The following is a 20,692-nucleotide window of genomic DNA, read 5'->3' on the forward strand; positions in this document are numbered from 1 at the left end:
AAAAAAAAGAAAAAACTAAAAGATAAAATAAGAAGGAAAAAAAGGAAAACTAAAATACTATAATTCTTGAGCACGTACTTCGAACCATCGTATACATTAGTTTTCATCAAATGATAGAATATGTCTCTAGGTTTGAATTTACTGCAGGTACTTATAGGGAAGAATCTGTGTGTATATCATTTCTTGAGTTTGTTCGAAAACATTGCTCCTTGGTGAGATCCGATAAGTGAAAAGAAGGAGAACAAGAAGAAGAAAAAGAAGAAGGAATAAGAATAAGAAGAAGAAGAAAAAGAAGAAGAAAAAGAAGAAGAAGAAGAAGAAGAAGAGGAAGAAGATGATAATAACGAAGAAAATGAAGCAGATGAAGAAGATAAAGTAGGAAGACAGAATAGAAGAAGTAGAAGAAGTATAAGAAGTACGAGAAGACGAAATAGAAATAGAAGTAGAAGAAGTAGAAGACGAAGAAGAAGAAGAAGAAAAAGAAGCTATTGTTGCCAGATAAGAAAGATATAAATGGATTGAAAGAGAAAAAGAGACATTATTAATATTCCGCCAATTTTTCTCTCGCGTAGTCGTCGTTTTGTTGCACAAATCATCTTACCTAAATCATTTTAGTAGCAGAGAACGAATTCATCGTCCGATAAAAGTGCAACACGGTGTGCATACAAGCACAGCACGAGACATACATATCGCGAGTTCACGTACATGTCCATATCCATAATCTGTCTATCTACTGTCTGTATACTGTTTTTTTTTGTGTATACTATTATATGTATGTATATATATATATATATATGTAGGTAGGTATGTATGTATGTATGTATGTGTATATTTGTCTTTTATGTACGTGCATACGCGTAGAAACAGCTCGTTAGAAAATTGCAATACATTTCTGTTCCTGTTGCTCTTAACTGTTCCGTCGATATCGCGGATCACCTTGGCACTTCTCTTATAAATGAAACATTAATTTATTCGATTTATATATTATTATCCTTTCTTTTCGACTTTTCTCTCTCGCGCGTTTTTTCCAGTCTTTTTCTTTACCAGTAACCATTTTCTTTTTTTCTTTCTTTTTTGCTTTTTTCTTTCTTTCTTTCTTTCTTTTTTTTTTCCTTTTTTTGCTTGCCTACTCGCTTGCTCTTTCCTAAAAAATATCATGTACCGTACACAGTATGGCGTTTATTACGAGAAAATTCGAGAGATTTTATAAGTCAAAGTCTTACCAATTAAATTCGTAACATCCTAAGAAGTCCGTGCATCTCAATTTGTACTTTTTTCTTATCTTTTTTTTTTTTTCTTTTACTTTGCTTTTATGTATGTAGATGTGTGTGTGTGTGTGTGTTTGTATGTGTATTTTTTCTATTTTTTTTTGGTTTGTTTTTCCTTCCACCTTTTTCTATTTTTTTTTAACACGAGGAGATTTTACTTTATAGTTTTGACGATAGACCGTGTTGCATTCGACAGAATATAATCTGAAGTTAATTTACAGCTATTACGATAGTAGTATTTCCCCGTATACAGAGTGTTAGACAAAAAAAAGGATTCATGATTTAGAGGGCATGTATTTATAGTACTAGTTGAGCTGAGTAAAAAAAAAAAAGTTTAGTCAATGTGCATCGAAAAATTGATCTTGATAATAAATTATAAATGACTTTTAATTTTTCTGTTATAAGTGACTCTCTCTCCTCTCCTCTCTTTCTCTCCCTCCCTCTCTCTCCCTCTCCCTCTCTCCCTCTCTCTCTCTCTTTTTCTTCCCACACACATATTCTCTTTTATTCCTGTATGCAGCCTACGAATAAAAGATTGAGTTGAATTATAGTAATATTTTAAAAAAATATGCCCTTTCGATCGAAGGTAAAGGATTTGATTTATGCACGATAAAGAGTTCCATCTCATTTTATAAACATTATGAAATTAGATTATCAATGAAAGATAGATAGAACGAGATTTAAATTCTCTTTTGTATATTTTCTGTTTTATAAGTAGGTATATCTAAAAGAACTTATACTGCAAGAATAATTGAAAGAGAGAGTACACGTTTCTGTGGGTATCAACATATGGAAGCTTGTGTAGTGGATAATGGAAGCAAGAAGACATGTAGCTTTAGTAAATATATATACAGATGGCGCATACGACTAACAGAAGCAATTAAATCGTTATCATTATCTAAACTGGAAATTATTTATAAGATCTCTGTGTCAAGGTCAATTTTTTCTTTTTTTTTTTCGCGAGTCACATTTAATTAAGAATTTTGTACTCAGCTTAATAAGCACCATATATGTATCTCTTCTAAGTCTTGAATTCTTTTTTCAACATTCTATATGCAGGTATGTATTTTGTGTACCTTTGTTTTTTTTTTCTTTTCTTTTCTTTTTTTCCTTACTTTCTTTCTTTCTTTCCTTCCTTCCTTCCTTCCTTCCTTCCTTCCTTCCTTCTTTCTTTCTTTCTTTTTTTTTTTCACAGATCAATTTCACGACGGATTAACGTCGCTTTTCTATATATTCGAGTATATTCGCGGGATAGTACATTTTCACGTTTCCCTGAGTTTTGATTTTAGTACAGTTGTTTTTACGTGTGTCAACGAAGAGGAGGAGTGCGATGGAAATAGAGTGAAATAGAGACAGAAAGAAAGAGGAATAGAGAGAGAGAGAGAGAGAGAAATAGATAAACAGAGAGAGATAGAGAGAAAGTGACAGGGAGACAGATGGAAAGAAAGAGAGAGAGAGAGAGAGAAATGTGAAAGATAGATGGAAGAAGATATAGATAGATAAAAGGGAGAGACAAATGACAGATAAAAAGAGAGATAAAGAGAAAAAATGTAAGAAAAATATAGAAAGTAGAGAACGAGAGAGACAGTGAGAGAGAGAGAGAGAGAGAGAGAGAGACAGAGAGAGAGAGAGAGAGAGAGACAGAGAGAGAGAGAGAAGTAAGTAATCTGTTTTCGGGGAATGCATTAACACAGTAGAGAAAAATTACATCGATGAGGCATTATATATGCGATGGAGATCCATCGTTTATAATAAAGTGATTAGCGTCCTCTTGCCCATCGCAATATGGCGTCTGCTAAGACGTCGAGATGCGCTCTCGTCTGAAAAAGAAAACAAAAAGGACAGATTTTATTATTTCTATTACAGACAATTATCGTTTTAATAAATTTTTCTCGATGATATCATCGTTCTTGTGTCAATGTATTGTTAACTTCATTCTCTTTTTTTTTTTCATTTATTTTTTTTCTTTTGGATTTATCTTATTAGATTCGTATTAAATGGAAGAGTATACTATAACAAGTATATAATAATTTATCATAAATATATATATATATTATTTGTATATATAATAAATGTACAATACCAACTCGCAATGCATATTATATCTATAATATTTTATGTAAGAGTTAACAGACATAAATAGGTATTCATAAAAAATATATAAAAATTGTATGTAATGTAAGCTATATCCGTCATTACATTCAATTATAATAAATGATCGCGTGCACTGTCAAATTCTGACATACATACATCTATATATATATATATATATATATATATATATATATATATATATATATATCATAAGCTTAATCAATCACTTGATCGTTTCGAACACATGCTATATCTCCTTACCCCAGAAACCATTAAAAACATCTTTCTATATATAAACTTTATCAATCATATAGTACATTTAAAACTGTTATTACCTTGTCTAAAAATGATTTTTAATTATTATTCCCAATTGACGTTCCCACATCTAAATCGATTTCGATTAATTCTCGATAATGTACAATTATTTTGATAGACAATAAGTTATATATGTACTGATAAATTTCGTAGATTTGTTCATAGACCGTTCAATAATTTATAGTATTCGGAAATCTCGGTTGATATCTGATATCGGAGCTATACATAAGATAAACAGAGATAGGTAGGTAGATACCTAGAGATAGATAGGCAAGTGGAGATAGCTAACCAACTAGATAGATAGATAGATAGATAGATAGATAGATAGAGAGAGAATTGATGTAGAGAGAGAATGACGTTCGTAGAAATGCAGGTTGGTCTACTAGCGTAGCAGAGGGTAAGTTCTCAAGGGTGTTTCCTTTGGGTGGTGGCTAAGGTTCTGGTTATGGTGTGTGTTGGCGAACGCGATGCTCGCTCTCTCACGCACAAAGAGACGCGCCCACCTGATATTCCAGAGGATATCATGCGACCTTCCTGTCAAGAACGGGAGAACATATAGAAGGACCAGGAGCCCTTTCATTCAGCTTTGCTCTCCAAGTCCTACGTATATTACGTATCATACGTATATATACATGCAGACATAGATCATTGTATTATACGTATACATAGTCTATTCTATGCTGTCGTTCTGTTGTTTTAGTTTTAATTAAAATCAAATTATTTCTCAAAAAGTACTGTGAGAAAATAATAACAATAACAATAATAATAACAATATTAATAATAATAATAATAATAACAATAATAACAATAATAACAGCAATAATAATATAATCGGACGATATTGACTTTTTTTCTCGTTTATCCTTCCCCATTGAAATAACGTGAACAATAATATGTTACGTGTTCTGTGTCTATGTGTCTCTCTCTTTCTCTTTCTCTCTTTCTTTCTTTCTTTATTTCCTTTTTTTTTCTCTTTCTTTCCATACTTCGTCTATACTTCAATTTCATTTTATTCTCACGTATCGTACGATTTCACGTAGAGCCCTGTATTCTAAAGATTATTATTATTACGGTTCGTCGTCGTTCGTTGCACGTATCGTGCTTCCTACTCTTTGAATAAAAGGCAACATATCGAGAGAAATTTTGTATTCATTAAGATTAGACCTTAGATATAACGAGAAGATAAATATAGGTATAAAATAGATAACGATAAGTAGTAATTAGCTAACCAGCTGAATTTAACCGGCCAGGAGTTTCGCAATCGAGGTGATCGTCAAAAGGCAATTATCACGAGCGGTCATTAAACTGATAATCGTGTTGGAGAAGGAAGAAAAAGAATTGAAATGAATTGTCGGTGACGACAAAGGATGACGACGATCTTCGCTTGACGTCATGATTTCTTTTTTTTTTTCCTTTTTGCTTTTTGTATCAACTTCCAACGGAAATGGAAGCTTTAGTTAATATCGATAATTAATTTCGACGAAATTAATGAGATCGATCAGAATGGAGCGAACGAATCCTTCAATATGTACACACGCCTACAGGATCGAGGGCTCAAACCTTTCTGGATGATTTTAAAAATCAATTAATTTCTCTTTTCAGATTCTTTGGGGTTGATTTTCTTTTCTTTTCTTTTCTTTTCTTTTTTCTTTTGCTTTCATTTCTTTTTTTAAGATCGTAAAACTACAATCCTAGGAAGTTTTGACCGACCCTGTACTTTGCATACGTTATTTAGTATCCATCCAAACGTGATCGCGATACGTCTTTCTATAAGCCAAGAGATATCTACGATGATAACGGTCCAACGCACTCGTCGAAATATCTCGGCGTTCTATCTTGGTAAACTCGTTCAGAATTTCCGTTTTCATGAAAGTCGAAAAGCAAGGTTTGCCTTACGTTATGCGGATTATCGATCAAGGAAAGGAAACCTTCGCCCTCACTCTCTCTTTCTTTCTCTTTTTCTCTCTCTCCTTCCATCCGAATGACGTAAGAAGGATGTGAGATAAAAGAAAAGAATATTATTACATTATACGATGGGAATTTTGTTGAAAATTCGTGTACCTTGGTAAATCGAAAGTAAAGGTAAAGAGGGTCGCGTGAGTAATGGCGAAAATAAATATATAAGAAAAAAATAGCAATAACGGCAATGGCCAACACCCATCACGGTTATTCCCTATACTTGTTTTGCCCAAGAGAATAGAAAGAAAGAGAGAGAGAGAGAGAGAGAGAAAAAGAGAATGAAAAAGAGAGAAAATTGGAGAATGTCATAAGGTTAAAGCAGCAAGTTTTCTCCTCCTCCGCTTTCCATCATCTTTGCCATCTCTTACCCCAACTCCCCTCTGCCCCCCATTATACCTTGGATTGGATGACGACGGTGCGAATGGTACTGGTGGAACTTTGTGCAAGATCGTTTCAACGGTGGTACGCCCACGTATTGAACACTCCCCTGTATTCATTGATTTTTATGTGTTGATATTCCGCGTGCACCGATTTGCTTTTTCTTCTAATTTGGATCTAACTTCGTCAATATGTAAGTATATGTATGCACATATACACACACACACACACATACACAAACTGTGTTATCAGAGCTTCTTCATCTCGTTAATTACGTCGATCGACATAGATCTTATCAAGAAGATGAAGGGAAAAAAATGACTTCTCTCGATCGTCTTTCTCATCTAACTTTTTCCGTAGGATTAACGTTTCTTTGGTCTAGACGGATATAAAGAAAAATAGAAAGAGAGAAAGAGTGACAGAAAGAAGAAGAAAGTTGTGTGTGTGTGTGTGTGTGTGTGTGCGCGCGCGCATGCACATACGTATGTACGTATATAGACGTTTTTTAAAGCGTCCTATAAAATAGAAACAGAACCCTCGCAAAAGTTTTTTCACGAAAGCGGTCGTTACAGCCCCCACGTAGCACCCTTCTTCGAGCTCATCAACAACGAAGTTACCGTTAAAACGTCCGTGCTCCGAATTTTCTGCACTACGTGCTTGCTTCTCTCTCTCTCTCTCTCTCTCTCTCTTTTTTTCTTTCTCTTTCTCTTTCATTTTGTCCTTTTCCCACACCTATCCTTATCTCGCCATAGTTACTTTCTTTTATAACATCGCCAACGCGTACGTATATATTATACTATATTCGCTTAGTTGTTGCATTACGTACGAAATTAAACGAGATGAGAGAGAAAGAAGGAAAGAAAGAGAAACGGAAGGAGGGAGAGAGAGAGAAAGTTTCGAAGAAAAAAGTAACCTTGAGTTAATGATAATTTGAAATTAGGAGTAAAAGAATCGAGGACTTTCCATCTCTCTTTCTCTTTCTCTCTCTGTCTCCCTCTTCCTTTTTCATTCTTTTGCTTCTCTTCAATATATCGATGGCAGATACGTTCTGGAGTTTGCTGACTATAATGTTTGAGTTGCGAGTAAAGAGGTTCCCTCTTGAACCGTCTAGAGGGAAAAAAAGAGAAAGAAAATAGAGAGATTTTAATGGAAGATAGAGGAGATGGCTCGTCATTTTTCCTCAGTGAATCGAGATAAATTCGATACTTCGTAAAGACTCTATAAATAAGAGAAAAAAGATATCTATGTATATACATATTTATATAGATGTATAATATATTATATTGATTGACCGATTTTTTTTATGATATCTATAAATTGTGATCGCACAAGACAAGGATATTAACAAAATATAAATTTCTTATCGTTTTTACAATGAATTGTTATTTTATTATTATTTTCTACTTCTTTTATTTTTTCTTGCTTGTGGACATATTTTATAGAATGTCATATTAATGACGTTTGTCACGAAGAAAAAATGTCTGCATTCTTTCCATGCATATATGCATCTATTTACACACAAACATATATATATATATATATACTTTTTAAAACACATTTAAAAAAGCTTTCAATTCTTAAAATTATTTTCTTACGCGATAATATTTTTATTATTTCAAGACGAATCAATGTTATTAACTATGCCAATGGAACAGACGGCAGTCTGACGGAATCTTACTTCGGAAAATGGACGGGATTGGCTAATTCGTTGAATATTCCAGCTTGGGTTTAAGTTACTCGTATTTCTTGCATGAAATTAGCATATCTTTTTAAGTTCACGAAGAAAGCAACCGAGAGAGAAAGAGAGAGTGAGAAAGAGAGGGAGAGGGAGAAAGACAGAGAGCAAAAACTTTAAGGGTGAAGGAAGAGTGCTTCGAGGGTGTCGATGCTTTTCTTCCTGTTTTCTTTTATCCCTTTTTTTCTCTTTTTTTTTTTCGCCTCTCATTTTAATTACTTTTTTTTCTCTCTAAACGTTAACGTCAAGTTAAAAAACTGATTATACGTACGTAAAAGTATTACGATAAACGCGCGTGTAGGTAGAATATATTTTACGGCAACACTGAGGTAGTTTGTATTTTCTGAAAAATATAACAAAAAATTTATAAGAGGAAAAAAAGAGGAATAAGAAAAGTGGGATGGACAAGATAATGTTGGTTTCGCGTTACGTTGTCCAATGAGACAAGACATACAACGTATATAGCTATGGCGCAGTACTTATGCGCGTAAGCTACCTTTATGAAATAATAATGTTCCTATTAAATTGTAATACGATATTTTCTTGTTTTTTTGATATATTTTTTAAAGATGAAGAAGCAAAAAAAAGAGAAAGAGAAAATATATTAATTACTTTTATATTTGTATCTGATATATGCGATATATCAGGTATATACATATAAGGGACCACCAACCTTTTTCTGACCTTTTTCTGTATTCTCTCTGTCTGTCTGTCTGTCTCTCTCTCTCTCTCTCTGTCTGTCTGTCCTCTCTTTCTCTGTGCTTGTCTCTCTCTCTCTCTCTCTCTCTTTCTCTCTCTTTCTCTCTCCTTCTCTCAGTGTTTCTACGATATAATTAATTCAACGATACTTTCGCAATGAACCATAGTGTCTTTCTGGGTACGACCTCCTTCCCGTGTGTTCCTCGCCAGCGATGCCAGCTTATGGTTATCGATGTCATAAAGCCATGCCGTACGATAAATTTTAAATGTCCTAATCTTTCCTTCCGTCCCACGTTCACAGTATATCTGACAGTACTTTGCGAGTACTGAATTTTCATGACATTTTAACTCTCTCTCTCTCTCTCTCTCTTTTTCTCACGCACGCAAACACACACACACACACACACTTCTTTCTTTTTGTGCAAGCATACGATTACATCGAACAGTGTTGAACTTTTTCTTCCCGAAACGATCTTCATTCTTTAGGGAAAATTAAATTTTGATCGTAACTACTTGCTCGACGTCGTCGACACCGTCGTCGTCGCCATAGTTGTCATCTTCGTCATTCTCATCGTCGTCGTCATCGTTTACGTCACCATTAATACGTAAAAGACTTTATTTCAATATAAGTATCTACGTAAGTATACTTGCTTGCCTAGTTCTTTCGTAAGTAGGACGTTTTAGGCGTGGCCCGTTACCGAGCAATCTGAATCAACATTTTAAAGTTGTATACCAACACTTGTTGCTGTCTTGTATAGCTTAGATAGTGTTTCTTTTAACAGTTATATTGCCAGAGTCTAAGCATTCGAAGGTTAAAACATCTAATGGGTTTCTAAAGTTTCAATGTCTTGATCCTCACGTATACGAAAGTTAAGTTTCATTATAAATTATATCCTTACAATAAATGCGTTTTCTTTCTCTGTCAAGTTTTTCCATTTCTTTTCACTTTTTTCCTTTTTTGTAATCTCTTTTATTTTATTATATTTTATTTTTGTTCCCCTCGCCGCCTCCATTCTTCAACCCCTTTAAAATTTTCAATTTTCTTATGTCTTTCCGCTTGTCTTTGCGTTCTCTTTTACGAAGTGTTATACAAAGCGTTAACGATTTCAAATCAATCCAGAGAAAACTTCTTTGTGCTACGTTCACGTTAATGAGAAAACTTTCTTTAGCAAACACAATTTTCAAATTGCCATACATACATGCCGATCATAGAAAATATCCATGGAGAAGAAGTCTCTCTCTCTCTCTCTCTCTCTCTCTCTCTCTTGTTGCTCGATCGTCTATGTTTTCCTAACCTCTTAGCGCTTCCTCCATCCTTCGTTTAGTAATTTAATAACTCTTAACGAGACTCTGCCTACATGACGTCGTTAAGAGTCGACAAATATACATGTATCTATGTATAGGACATACATAATATATCAATATTGTTTTTCTTTCCTGTTTTTCTTTTCTTTTATTTTCGTTTTTTTTTCTTTTTTTTTTTTTTAATATTCCACGCCTATCATATATTTTCATACGCGCGTTTTAACATCCATGTTCCATAAAACTTTTTTGAAAGCATTCATATTTACTCGGACAGATAAAATATTTTATCCTGTTATCCTGGTTATCTTTTAAAACATTAAAATAATCATTACTATCATTATTATTATTGTACTTGTTTTTGTTATTATTATTATTATTATTATTATTATTATTATTATTATTATTATTATTATTATTATTATTATTATTATTATCTTATATGTTTTCTCCGGTGCGTGGTTGCCCGATCCTTTGAGACGTTTATAAGAACCGGTAATAAGATCTGTAGGCGATTTTAAAATCAATTACTCTTTTTCGAAACTTTTTATGCTAATTCCTTTTTGTTCTGCGAGAAGAAGAAGAAAGAGAAAAAGAAATAATCTGCCGAAAAATCTGCAAAGATAATTAGACTAAGAAGTCTGGAGGATTAATTAATTTTTAAAATCACTTAAAAACTTTCGGCCCACCCTGTATAAATCTTTTCATTTATTTCAATTTATTATTTCCGCAGCGGTAACAATTTACGTTATAATTTAAATATACTGACGAATTAATATTGATTGATAATATTAACACGAACGACGATAAATTTTTTTTCGAATTGATTACGATTGATATCAGTTAATAATTAACTTCGTAATAGTTATTTCATACGTGTTGAACTAAAAAATAAAGAAATATTCCACGTAACCCCAATCATCGGTCATTTAGTGGTACATCCATAGCAGCTACTGTTACGATCGTCGAGCCACTCGATAACGTGGCTTTCGTCCGATAAAAAATGTAGGTACTTTTATGGAATCCGTCGGGCTTTGTCTTCGATTATAGGGGAAAGGTGGATGGACGGATGGTGCCTCCGGTGATTTAACGTTTAATTTATTTACCACGACAGCGAGAGGTAAACCAATATCACGAGAAAGAGAGAGAAAGAGAGAGAGAGAGACACATATTAGATACATATGTAGTTACGTACGTATGTATTTACGTATTTCTGCCCATGTTACCTTTCTGCCTTCAGATATACAAAAAATGTCCAATGTCATAACGAAAAAGAGCGGAACAAAAAAAAAAAAAAGAAAAAAAGGAGGAAAAAAAATGTCGTCTTTTTTTTCGCTTTCGACGTTCCGTTTATTTATTCATCGCAAATATAAAATAGGCTTTTCGTAGCGAAAACGTGTATTTGTATTCAATATTTTTTCAAGGAGGAAGAAGAAGAAGAAGAAGAAGAAGGAGAAAGGAGAACGGAAAAGATAAAGATAAAGAGGGATATTTGAAGTAGACTGAGATATCTTTTAATATTTCCTTCTCTCTCTTTCTCTCTCTCTCTCTCTCTCTCTCTCTTTGTTTCTATTTCATCGCTCATTAGCACGTACATTTCCACGTTAACGTGCGAACCCTTTTTCAGTTCGCGGTATGCCCTTGCGTGATGCGTTGGCATTAGAAATGTCGCACGTTTCTCGGAAGAGTGCGAAATGCTCATATCGTTGAGATACTATAGCTTTATTTAAACCCTTATAGCTATCGTCGCGGTGTCTAGATGGACACGCGACGAATTAGAGCAAACACGCAGCAGGTTCGTATTTTCTATTAGCAATCTTGTTTTATTTTTATTTTCCCCTTTTCGTTCTCTTCTAACCACCCGTCCCTTTATTTCTCTTCCCGACCTCTACCTACATTTCCCATTTAAACTGAATCCCTGATGTGAATAGAGAAGTCAGCTGTTTCACCATGGAAAAGCGTAACAGTGAATTCGGACCTTTCCACGAATATCGATCCTAACTGATGTATGGTATATACCTACATACATATGTAGCTATCCATGCGTTCGACGTTTAAACTTAATTAAAGTGGACTCACAGTTTTGAAAAACATGCAGTGCAGCATATTTTCATCTTCGCCCGCCGGACAGTCCGTGAAGCCGTCGCATAGAACATGGTCGTCGATGCAACGATATCTACCCATTCTGTCCGGCGTAGGACATGCAAACCTCTCCATCCCTTCCTCCGAAGCTGGACACTCTGTAACATCGATACAACGGTATATCGTATCAGCTTGTTTCTCGTCTCAAATACCAACGTTAGTTTAATAAATCGTTACCAAAATGCGTCGTTAATTTTTTTTGATTATTTAACGAGAGAAAATAAAAGAGAGAGAGAGAGAGAGAGAGAGAGAGAGAGAGAAAGTGAATTTGGACAAAAAGAGAGAGAGGAGCGAGGAGAGAAAAAATGAACAAAAAGAAATTATATATTCTCTCTCTTTCTCTATCACCCACATTCTTTCTTTTTGCTTTTTAAAACAAAAAGAACAGAATGAAATCGGTTCATCGAAAGTAACCCACGCTTAATATATTTTTCTTGTTGAAGATTTCCACGTTTTTTCTCTCTATTTCCGTTTATAAATTTTTCCTTAGCCCATGGCCTTTGAGATTTTCATATTATTTTTTCCTCTAGATACTTGCCGCTCTTGCCGGTTATGCAAAGTAAAACGGAATCTTCGCGTCGGTAAATAGAAGATCGCTGCTTGTCCGTCGCTAGACTATCAAACTACGGCTAATCGCATTTCGCATAATCCAATCACGCTGGCTGCAATATGCTGTCGGGGTTACAGTATTAACCCGCTCTACGCAACTTTGACCTTTCTCTTTCTCTATCTATCTATCTTTCTCTCTCTCTCTCTCTCTCTCTCTCTCTCTCTTTCTTTCTCTTTTTCCCTGTTTTTTTTTTTGGATTGAAAACAGCACAGGCGGTCTTCGCAATGAGATCATGTACTCTATGGAAGTGTACTATATACTCTCGTTTAAGAAACTAAGCTTAATGGTTGTCGATGTATCGAGTTTGATGGAATATAAGAGCATACGTACGCGTGCACATGTACACGCAAACACGCACGCTTGCACACATATGCACACATATATACACGTATACACTTGAGTAGAAAAAGGTACTTCCATGTCTGAAAGGTAAATAAATGGTTCAAGAAGGATTTTCTTTCGATACATTCATGTATGTACGTATATATTCCTTAGAAATTCCGTAGATCCTATTAGCAATTTTATTGTCCTTTCTTTCCTTTTTTTCTTTTTTTTTTTTTATATGTTGATCGAAATGTAATATGGATATACATTCCCTAGAAATTCCCTAAATTTTATGAGCAATCTTATTTTTTCTTTTTTTTTTTTTTGTTGGTCGGAACAACCCGCATAACTTTATAAAGGTTCATTCAAGGCTAAATGCGTTAATAAATGTTAACATTAACCCCGATTGAATATGTATTTAGTTGATTAATAATTAATACGTAACGTAGAGTCGAACATGAAATTGAGAAACATTATATGTAGATACATATATTATACAAGCGAAATACATATAGATATACGTATGTATTTATATCAACGATTCAGATATATCTCTTCATTATCATCGTTACATCTTCCTTTTCAACCAATTAGGGTAACTTTTCAAGGGTTGACTCAATTCGTTGCTTTTATATATATATATACATCTCTCTCTCTCTCTCTCTCTCTCTCTCTCTCTCTTTGCTCGATATCATCCGAGGTATAAGTTTTATTAACATGACGAAGCTATAATTTATGTCGCAATATTTAAGTTTTTCTACCCGTTGAGTTAGGCGAGCGTGGCATGCGACCGTTCATTAATTCAGACGTATTTACTCTAAGTATTAACGTAGAAAGGACGACACCGAAAGACATTTTTAATTCCAGTTAGTTTACACGTTTCTCATCGTCGTTGTGTCTGTCAGTTATGTAATTTTTCTTTTCTTTTTTTACCACGATCTTATAAGACAATATTGAGAAGTGAAAGAGAGAAGAGAGAAAGAGAGAAAGATATGGCTAAGAGAAAGGGAGAGTACTTCAAATGAGAATGGATCGGTGATATTCGTTTGGAGGGTGATAAGAGGAAATGTGGTAGGGCTCAAAGAACGAGTCGCGAAAGAGAAAAGGGGCTGTTATATAAATCTCAAAGAAAAAAGAGAAGAAAATAATAAGAGAAGACTGCTCACCGATTTGCGGCACGTCGTAATGTCTACTCCCCCTGATAGACCTTATAAAATGCGAGGCTAGGCTTGATCTTCCGGAAGTAAAGGAGGATGTAGGCGGCGTCAAGGCTTGGTGAGAGACAGAAGATTCCCCTGGTAAATCCACCGATCGTCGTCGTATGGTTATCTGATTCCTTTTTTCGGAAGGATCGTTAATCTCGTGTATAAAAGGCTTCGAAGGTGCGAGTCCTTCATCGTTGAAAAATTCTTGCGAAGAGGGTAAAGTAGAAGCAGAAGAAAAAGATGAAGGAGAAGATGGGAGTGAGGACGAGAAGATAGAAGACAAAGAAGAAGGCTTGGAGAAGCGCTCGTAGATCGGTTCAGTCTTCAATTTCATCGGCGAGTTCAGTCTCTGCTCGTAGACATCCTCTTGATCAGATAGTCTTCTGTCTGGAAGGATCTTCTCGCCGTTGTAGTAGATCAAAATTGGTAGCTCGACCGCTTGGTTCTCGGCTTGCTTATTGTTGCTGTAATCGATTATCCGTCTCTTTTTGTTTCGTTGATGCAACTGACGTCGCTGTTGCTGGCGTTGTTGGAGCTGTTGCTGTTGTTGTTGTTGTTGCTGTTGCTGTTGCTGTTGGTGATGGTGCTGACGTTCTTGCTGTTTGTCTTGGCGTTGAAAGCGATGCTGATGCTGAGCAAGAAGGGCGTCGTCGACGAGAGGTTCCGTCGTTGTTCGCGACATCGAACTAACCGAGACGTACGGAGACGTCACGGCCACGTATTCCGGATAAAGGACGTTCGATAGACCGGGCGAGAAAGCCAAGAAGTTCGCATTAAGATCCTTAGGTTCCTTCATAATCCCATCGACTAGCATGTCGCTCGTTGCCCACGAGTAAATTGGCCGTTTCTCGGCGTATACCAGCCACTCGGACAGGTCATCGCGATGTGATCCTTCGTAAGGATGCGTCTTTAGGTGCAACAGGTTGCCATCTATCGAGCTTTGCCCGTTCTGGAATTTCCTGACGCTTACCTCGTGATGACAATCCTGGCCGTGTCTTCCGTGAGCAACGCTCATCGGACGATTTTCTAGTTCGAGAACTTGTCCAACGTATGCTAGTAGCCAGACTATGCAGATCGTCATCTTACGTGACTCGATGATGGCCGATTCCTTTCCTCCCTATCGGTTGCTCTTTTACGAGCGATTTATAAGGATATACGAATGCGTATCCTTTCTAATGTGGACCACGCTCTTGATAAAAAACGAACTCTTCTCTCTCTCTCTCTCTTTCTTTTTATCTCTCTCTCTCTATCTCTTTCTCTCTCTCTCTCTCTCTCTTTCTCTCTCTCTATATATATATCTCTTTCTCAGTTTCTTTCTTTACTTTCCCTTCTTTCCGATCTACAAGAGGGAATCGGTGTTACCGAACGTGGATTAGGCCGACTTTTCCTTTCAGTCAAATATACACACCGAGGGATGTGGATCCTACTATTTCAAGATCCAGCGAGAAAAAAATACCAAGGGTTCTCTTATGCGAGAGAAAGAGAAAGAGATAGCGAAAGACCGGTGAACGGTGGTAAATCGACCAGATTTGGATAGCGAAGAATCTTGATGTTTCTACAAACTTCGAAATGTCGTGTCGTTCTTTTGTCTCTCACTTCCACTACTGTTTCTCGTTGGTACGTGTGTTTCTCTTTCTCTCTCTTTCTCTCTCTTTCTCTCTCTCTCTCTCTTTCTCTTTTTCTCTTTCTATCTCTCTCTCTCGCTATATAGTCCCCTTTCCCTATGGCCTTTTACTATAGACTCTAGACGGACGATTTCAATTACCGGTGTATCGCTCTCTTTCTCTCTTTTCTTTCGCCTCGTTCGTAATCGTTACTAGCTTTAAAGTCCTCTAGATCGAATAGGCACGTGTATGTAGTACGGGTAGTTTGGAAGGGGGTAGAGTCGAGCACGTTTTTTTCCCGTCTTCGCGATTCAGCGGCTTCCTCCTGAAATCAGGTCGTTAATTGATAATAAAGAAGGGTCAATTTTGTTTTTTTATTTTTTTAGTTTTTTATTTTTTTTTTCTAATTTTTCATTCCTATTTTGTTTGCTTGGTTTTTATTTTTTTTTCTTTTTTTTTTCTTTCTTATATATATATATATTTTTTTTTTGTACGGGAACACATCAAAGTGCCGCGGATGGTGGAAGTTTGATGATGCAAGTGCAGTTCGCCGTGCGTGCGGTGGATGCACGGGGGATGGTGCAAAGACAAAAAAGACAGTGGAATTGAGATCGGTGCCATATTACTAACAATCGACGGAAATTATTATTAACGTGCCATCCGTGATCGTTTACGGCCAGAACGAAATTTCTCGTTAAAATATTTCTCGTCTCTTATTCTTCTGTTCTTTTTTATAGTTTTTTTTCCTGTCCTTTCTTTTTTTTTTCTCCCTATCTCTTTTTTATTTCACTTTCTTGTCATTATTATTACACATACATAAATTTATATACACGTATATATGTATATTCTTTTTTTATTTCCTCTCTTTCGAATCTCTTTCGTACGTTTATATTTCGTCACCTCTCGTCTTCTTTATTTCTTAATGACGAGAGTGTATTCCCTTTCTTTCTATCTATCTTTCTTTCTTCCTTTCTCTTCCTTCTTTTCTCTCTTTCTATCTCTATCTCTCTTTTTGTTTCTTTCTCTTTTCAACGTTTTCCCTTTTATTACGATCACGGGGAACGTGGAAAAATGTCGGCTTTATGCAACGACGAGTTACGAAACTAGAGCTTCGTCTAACGTGGTTGGACTGTGCGGCAAACGTGCGTAAGGTACATACGTGCGTGAGTGTATGTGTGCGTCTGGGTTTTTCTGCTCGAACGTTTCATTACTGGTGCAGTAGAGGATGACGACGAAGAAAAAGAAGAAGAAGACGGAGAAATAGATTGAGAGGGAAGGAACAATAGGGCAATAAGAAAAGAAAAAAAAAGCAAGAAAGAAAACGAAATTAAAGAAGAAAGAAACAAAGAAACGAACAAAGAAAGAAAAATAACCAGCAACAACAACAACAAAATAAAATAGAAAAGGTGCTCTTACGTGCTAAAGCTCCTGTCTATATTACAACGCGTTATCCCGTTACATTTACCGGCTATAAGAGCACTTTATAACGTTAACGATCGAGTCTCTCTCTCTCTTCTCTCTCTCTTTTTCTCTCTTTCTCTCTCTCTCTCTCTCTCTCTTTCTCGCGCGTGCGAATATCGCGATATCAACAGGCACGTATCTCGATGGGGATAATAAAATTTTGATGCGCGAACAAGAGGAAAGAAGAGGGAAGAAGAGGACATCTCTCGTAAAAAGGACGACCTTGTATCGCGGATATACCGGCTAAACGGTATCTCTCTCTCTCTATCTCTCTCTTTCTCTTTTTATCTCTCCCACTTTCATCTCTTTTTATATCTCTCTTTTTCTTTCTCTCTCTCTCTCTCTCTCTCTCTCTCTCTCTCTCTTGTTCTCCCTCGACTACGAGGCCACCCCCTATGGCGGCCACGTATAACGTCGAGACGACTCGATGGGCGTTTACGCTTTCGTAATGTTACTTTTAAATAATACTTTCGATAAATATCGGCCAGTTACAATGCATTAGAGTAATATTATCGTATTTGACGAACGACATTATATTCCAGAAAGGTAAGTGGTACTTATATAGCATGGCGAGAGGTATCAACAGGTGTCCCGAAAAATATACAAAAACGGACTTTTCGAACTAAGAAGGACACCGATCGCGATTAAGAACACGTTGAAAATTCTTTACTATTTCACTTTTTCTTCTTTCTCTCTTCCTCTTTATCTCTCTCTCTCTCTCTCTCTTTCTCTTTGCTACTTTGATATTACGTATACGCGTCGTCCTATACGCGGAAACTCGAGGAAAAATGCGGCGAGAGTGCAATTTTGCGTGCGAAGATTTTGATAGGAGAGGCTCGTGCACAGTGCTGGGTGCTGGTGACATGTTAATTTTCTTTTTTTTTTTCTTTTCTTTCCTATTCTTTTTTTTTCCTTTTTTTTTTTTTTGTAACTTTCTACTGTTTTATTTTTTATTATATATATATTTTTATTTGTATTATTGTTATTATTATTATTATTATTATTATTATTATTATTATTATTATTATTATTATTGTTTTGATGTGTTGTACGTCAAGATACTTGCTTCTCTGCGGCGTGGAGTACGCGGAAAATTTTACCGGTCCTTCTTCTCCCCCGTCGAGGTGATCACGCGTGTTCTCTCTCTCTCTCTTTCTTTCTCTCTTTTTCTCTGTCTGTCTCTTTCCCTTTCTCTCTCTCTCTCTTCTCACTTGTTCTTCCTCTTCTTTTTATCTCTCTCTCTCTCTCTCTCTCTCTCTCTCTTTCTCTCTCTCTGGCCTTCCCGTATACCTCTCGAAGAGCTCTAGTGATTTTTTTCCCCCTCCTCCTCCTCCTCCTCCTCCTCCTCCTCCTCCTCCTCCTTCTCCTGCTCTTCCTCCTTCTCCTCTCCTCCTTCTCTTTCTCCTCTTCCTAGATAGTCTAGCGTTCGCTTTCTCTGACTACTTTAGCCGCTTTTCTCTTTCACCCTTCACGTATACACACCGTCGGCGTAACTCGGATTCACCGGTGGTCGAAGTGGCCACGGACAAAAGGGTTCAGGTGAAAGAGAGAGAGAGAAAGAGAGAGAGAGGGGGGGGTTTGGGGGTGTCGGGGGGTTGATGATGATGGGGTCTCGAATACGGGAATCGATTTCAATTCGGCGCTTTTCAATGCAATTGTAGTATATCTTCGATGGTGTCGAGTCACAAAGGATATGAGAGAGAGAGAAAAAGAATTAGTCGTTATCGCAGTTAAATATATAATACTTTTAACGATGTAACGCGTGAAATAAGATCAAATTGGTGCGTATAATTAATTATTTATATTGCGAATATAAGCGAATGATTGAACCGCGCACACTAAGTATTAAACCTAGCCGCACACGAGCACAAAACTCAGATAGGCTTTTTTATCGTTCACCAAGTTATTCATGACCATGCAGCAGCACCGTTCTCCTCCGTATGGTTATCTCTAGCGAGTAGCCGGTTGTGTTGTTATCGGCGTTGATTCTTCCGGTGCTGACTGCCAGTAGATTCATTACACCATCACCGTGAGAGTAGCGAGAAGAGAGTCCCGTTGTCGTGCGATAGTAAAGGAGCCAGCGAATGGTGTGAAGTAGTGGTAGAAGTAGAAGAAGAAGAAGAAAAAGAAGAAGAATAAGAAGGGTGGCACGGACGCTAACGTCTTCGGGGATGTTTCGTGCGTGGGTGGTCGTACGCGTACCGCCTTCATACGGAGTGCTCGGAGTCTCTACCGGCGGCAAGGGGTTTCAGCCGCAATGACGATCCATCCGTTGTAAGGCGTTCTTGCGGTTGATCTTGGCAGCGTCGGCGGCGGTGGCGGTGGTGGTGGTGGCGGCGGCGGCGGCGGCGGCGGCGGCGGCGACGGTGGTGGTGGTGGTGGTGGTGGTGGTGGCGGTGGTGGTGGCGACGACGACGACGACGACAACGACGACGACGACGACGACGACGACGACGACGACGACGACCGCGGCGACGGCGACGGCGACGGTGACGGTGACGGTGACGGTGACGGTGGTGGTGCTGGCGATAGGGGTTGATCGAGGGTGGGGATGTAACGGCGAGGGCTGCTCGGTGACGTGATCTTTCGCGGTGCGTGCGTCCGTTCGTGCAGAGGCGCGCGTGTTACGACACCATAGTCCTTTTCTTGCCTCCTCCTTCTCTCTCGCTCTCCCTTCTTTCTAGAGTTTTCCTTTCTCAGCCGAGAGGAGTGTAGTTGTTTTCCGGAGAACCGGAAGCGAAACGATTAATCTCTCATAGCTCGACTATCTCCTGCTTGCTTCTCCGCTGTTACCACCGTTGCAGTCGGTGTTTCTCCTTTTTCTCTTGAACTGACTCTGCTTTGACGGCTAACTGTTCTCGCTCTTGTTGCTTCTCTTCCTTCTTCTACCGTTGCTGTTTCTCCTGTTACTGTTCGTCGTAGAATCTGCCGGACTCGGTGCTGTTTCGCTGTTGCTACTGCTGCTGCTGCTGCTACTGCTGCTTTTGCTGCTGCTGCTGCTGCTGCTGCGGGTCGGTAGAATCAGCGAGAGGAGGTGGCGAGCGTGGAGGTTGCTTCGTCGTCTGCCGGTGGTTGGGAGATGGAGGATCGGAGGGTCGGGATGGTGGGTTAGTCGAGCGAGTGAGCTGGCTGGCGCCATCACCAGAACTAACTCCCACGCTGCGCGGTAAGAGTCAGCATTTTAATACGGCGCGCATCCCCCTACTCGACGTACTTTCTCCCACCCTTTTCTCGCCGTTTCTCAAACGATCCTTTCTCCTCCGGTCGTACGCGATCTCCACCCTGCACTTTTGCCACCACTACTATCACCGACGACACTACTACTATCACTACCACCACCACCACCATCACCACCACCATCATTCACCACTACCAGCTTAGCGCGTCTTCCGCCGCGCGTCTTCTTGCGGCTACTTAACTAAAGATCCGAAAGTTACATTTATAAAACTTAACACTGCCTGCGTAATTAGGTGGATCATCGTCCACCAACCTTTTCTTCTCTTTTATTTTTTTCCTACCCTTTCTCTCTCTCTCTCCTTCCTTCTTTCTTTCTCTCTCTATACTCCATCACCAAGACCCTCATTTTTTGTTTTCCT

The 20,692-nt window shown here is 37.7% G+C and overlaps 1 protein-coding gene across 2 annotated transcripts; it reads right to left on the reverse strand.

Annotated features, from left to right (window-relative positions):
- Positions 1–2,851: 2,851 nt before the first annotated feature.
- LOC122630477 (formin-J-like) lies at positions 2,852–19,481 on the reverse strand. 2 transcript variants are annotated; one of them, XM_043815001.1, is made up of 4 exons: positions 19,299–19,481; positions 13,993–15,960; positions 11,830–11,990; positions 2,852–3,088 (listed from the first exon to the last, which is right to left on the reverse strand). In XM_043815001.1, the coding sequence occupies exons 2-4, from the start codon at positions 15,110–15,112 to the stop codon at positions 3,029–3,031; spliced, it is 1,341 nt and encodes a 446-aa protein (XP_043670936.1). In that variant the 5' UTR covers positions 15,113–15,960; positions 19,299–19,481; the 3' UTR covers positions 2,852–3,028. The 2 variants fall into 2 exon arrangements, with proteins under 2 accessions (XP_043670936.1, XP_043670933.1); XM_043814998.1 differs by lacking the exon at positions 19,299–19,481 and having other exon boundaries at positions 13,993–18,015.
- Positions 19,482–20,692: the final 1,211 nt, after the last annotated feature.

Source organism: Vespula pensylvanica, chromosome 7, assembly GCF_014466175.1.
Source record: "Vespula pensylvanica isolate Volc-1 chromosome 7, ASM1446617v1, whole genome shotgun sequence".
Lineage (NCBI taxonomy): Eukaryota > Metazoa > Arthropoda > Insecta > Hymenoptera > Vespidae > Vespula > Vespula pensylvanica.

What these genes read in the sequence shown, in the direction of transcription:
- LOC122630477 (XM_043815001.1), bottom strand. Translation starts at nt 15,112, where the DNA reads ATGACGATCTGCATAGTCTGGCTACTAGCATACGTTGGACAAGTTCTC. An exon ending in TTACGACGTGCCGCAAATCG is followed by an intron (nt 11,991 to 13,992) that starts GTGAGCAGTCTT and finishes TCGATGTTACAG; the next exon opens with AGTGTCCAGCTTCGGAGGAA. An exon ending in ACTGCATGTTTTTCAAAACT is followed by an intron (nt 3,089 to 11,829) that starts GTGAGTCCACTT and finishes TTTCTTTTTCAG; the next exon opens with ACGAGAGCGCATCTCGACGT.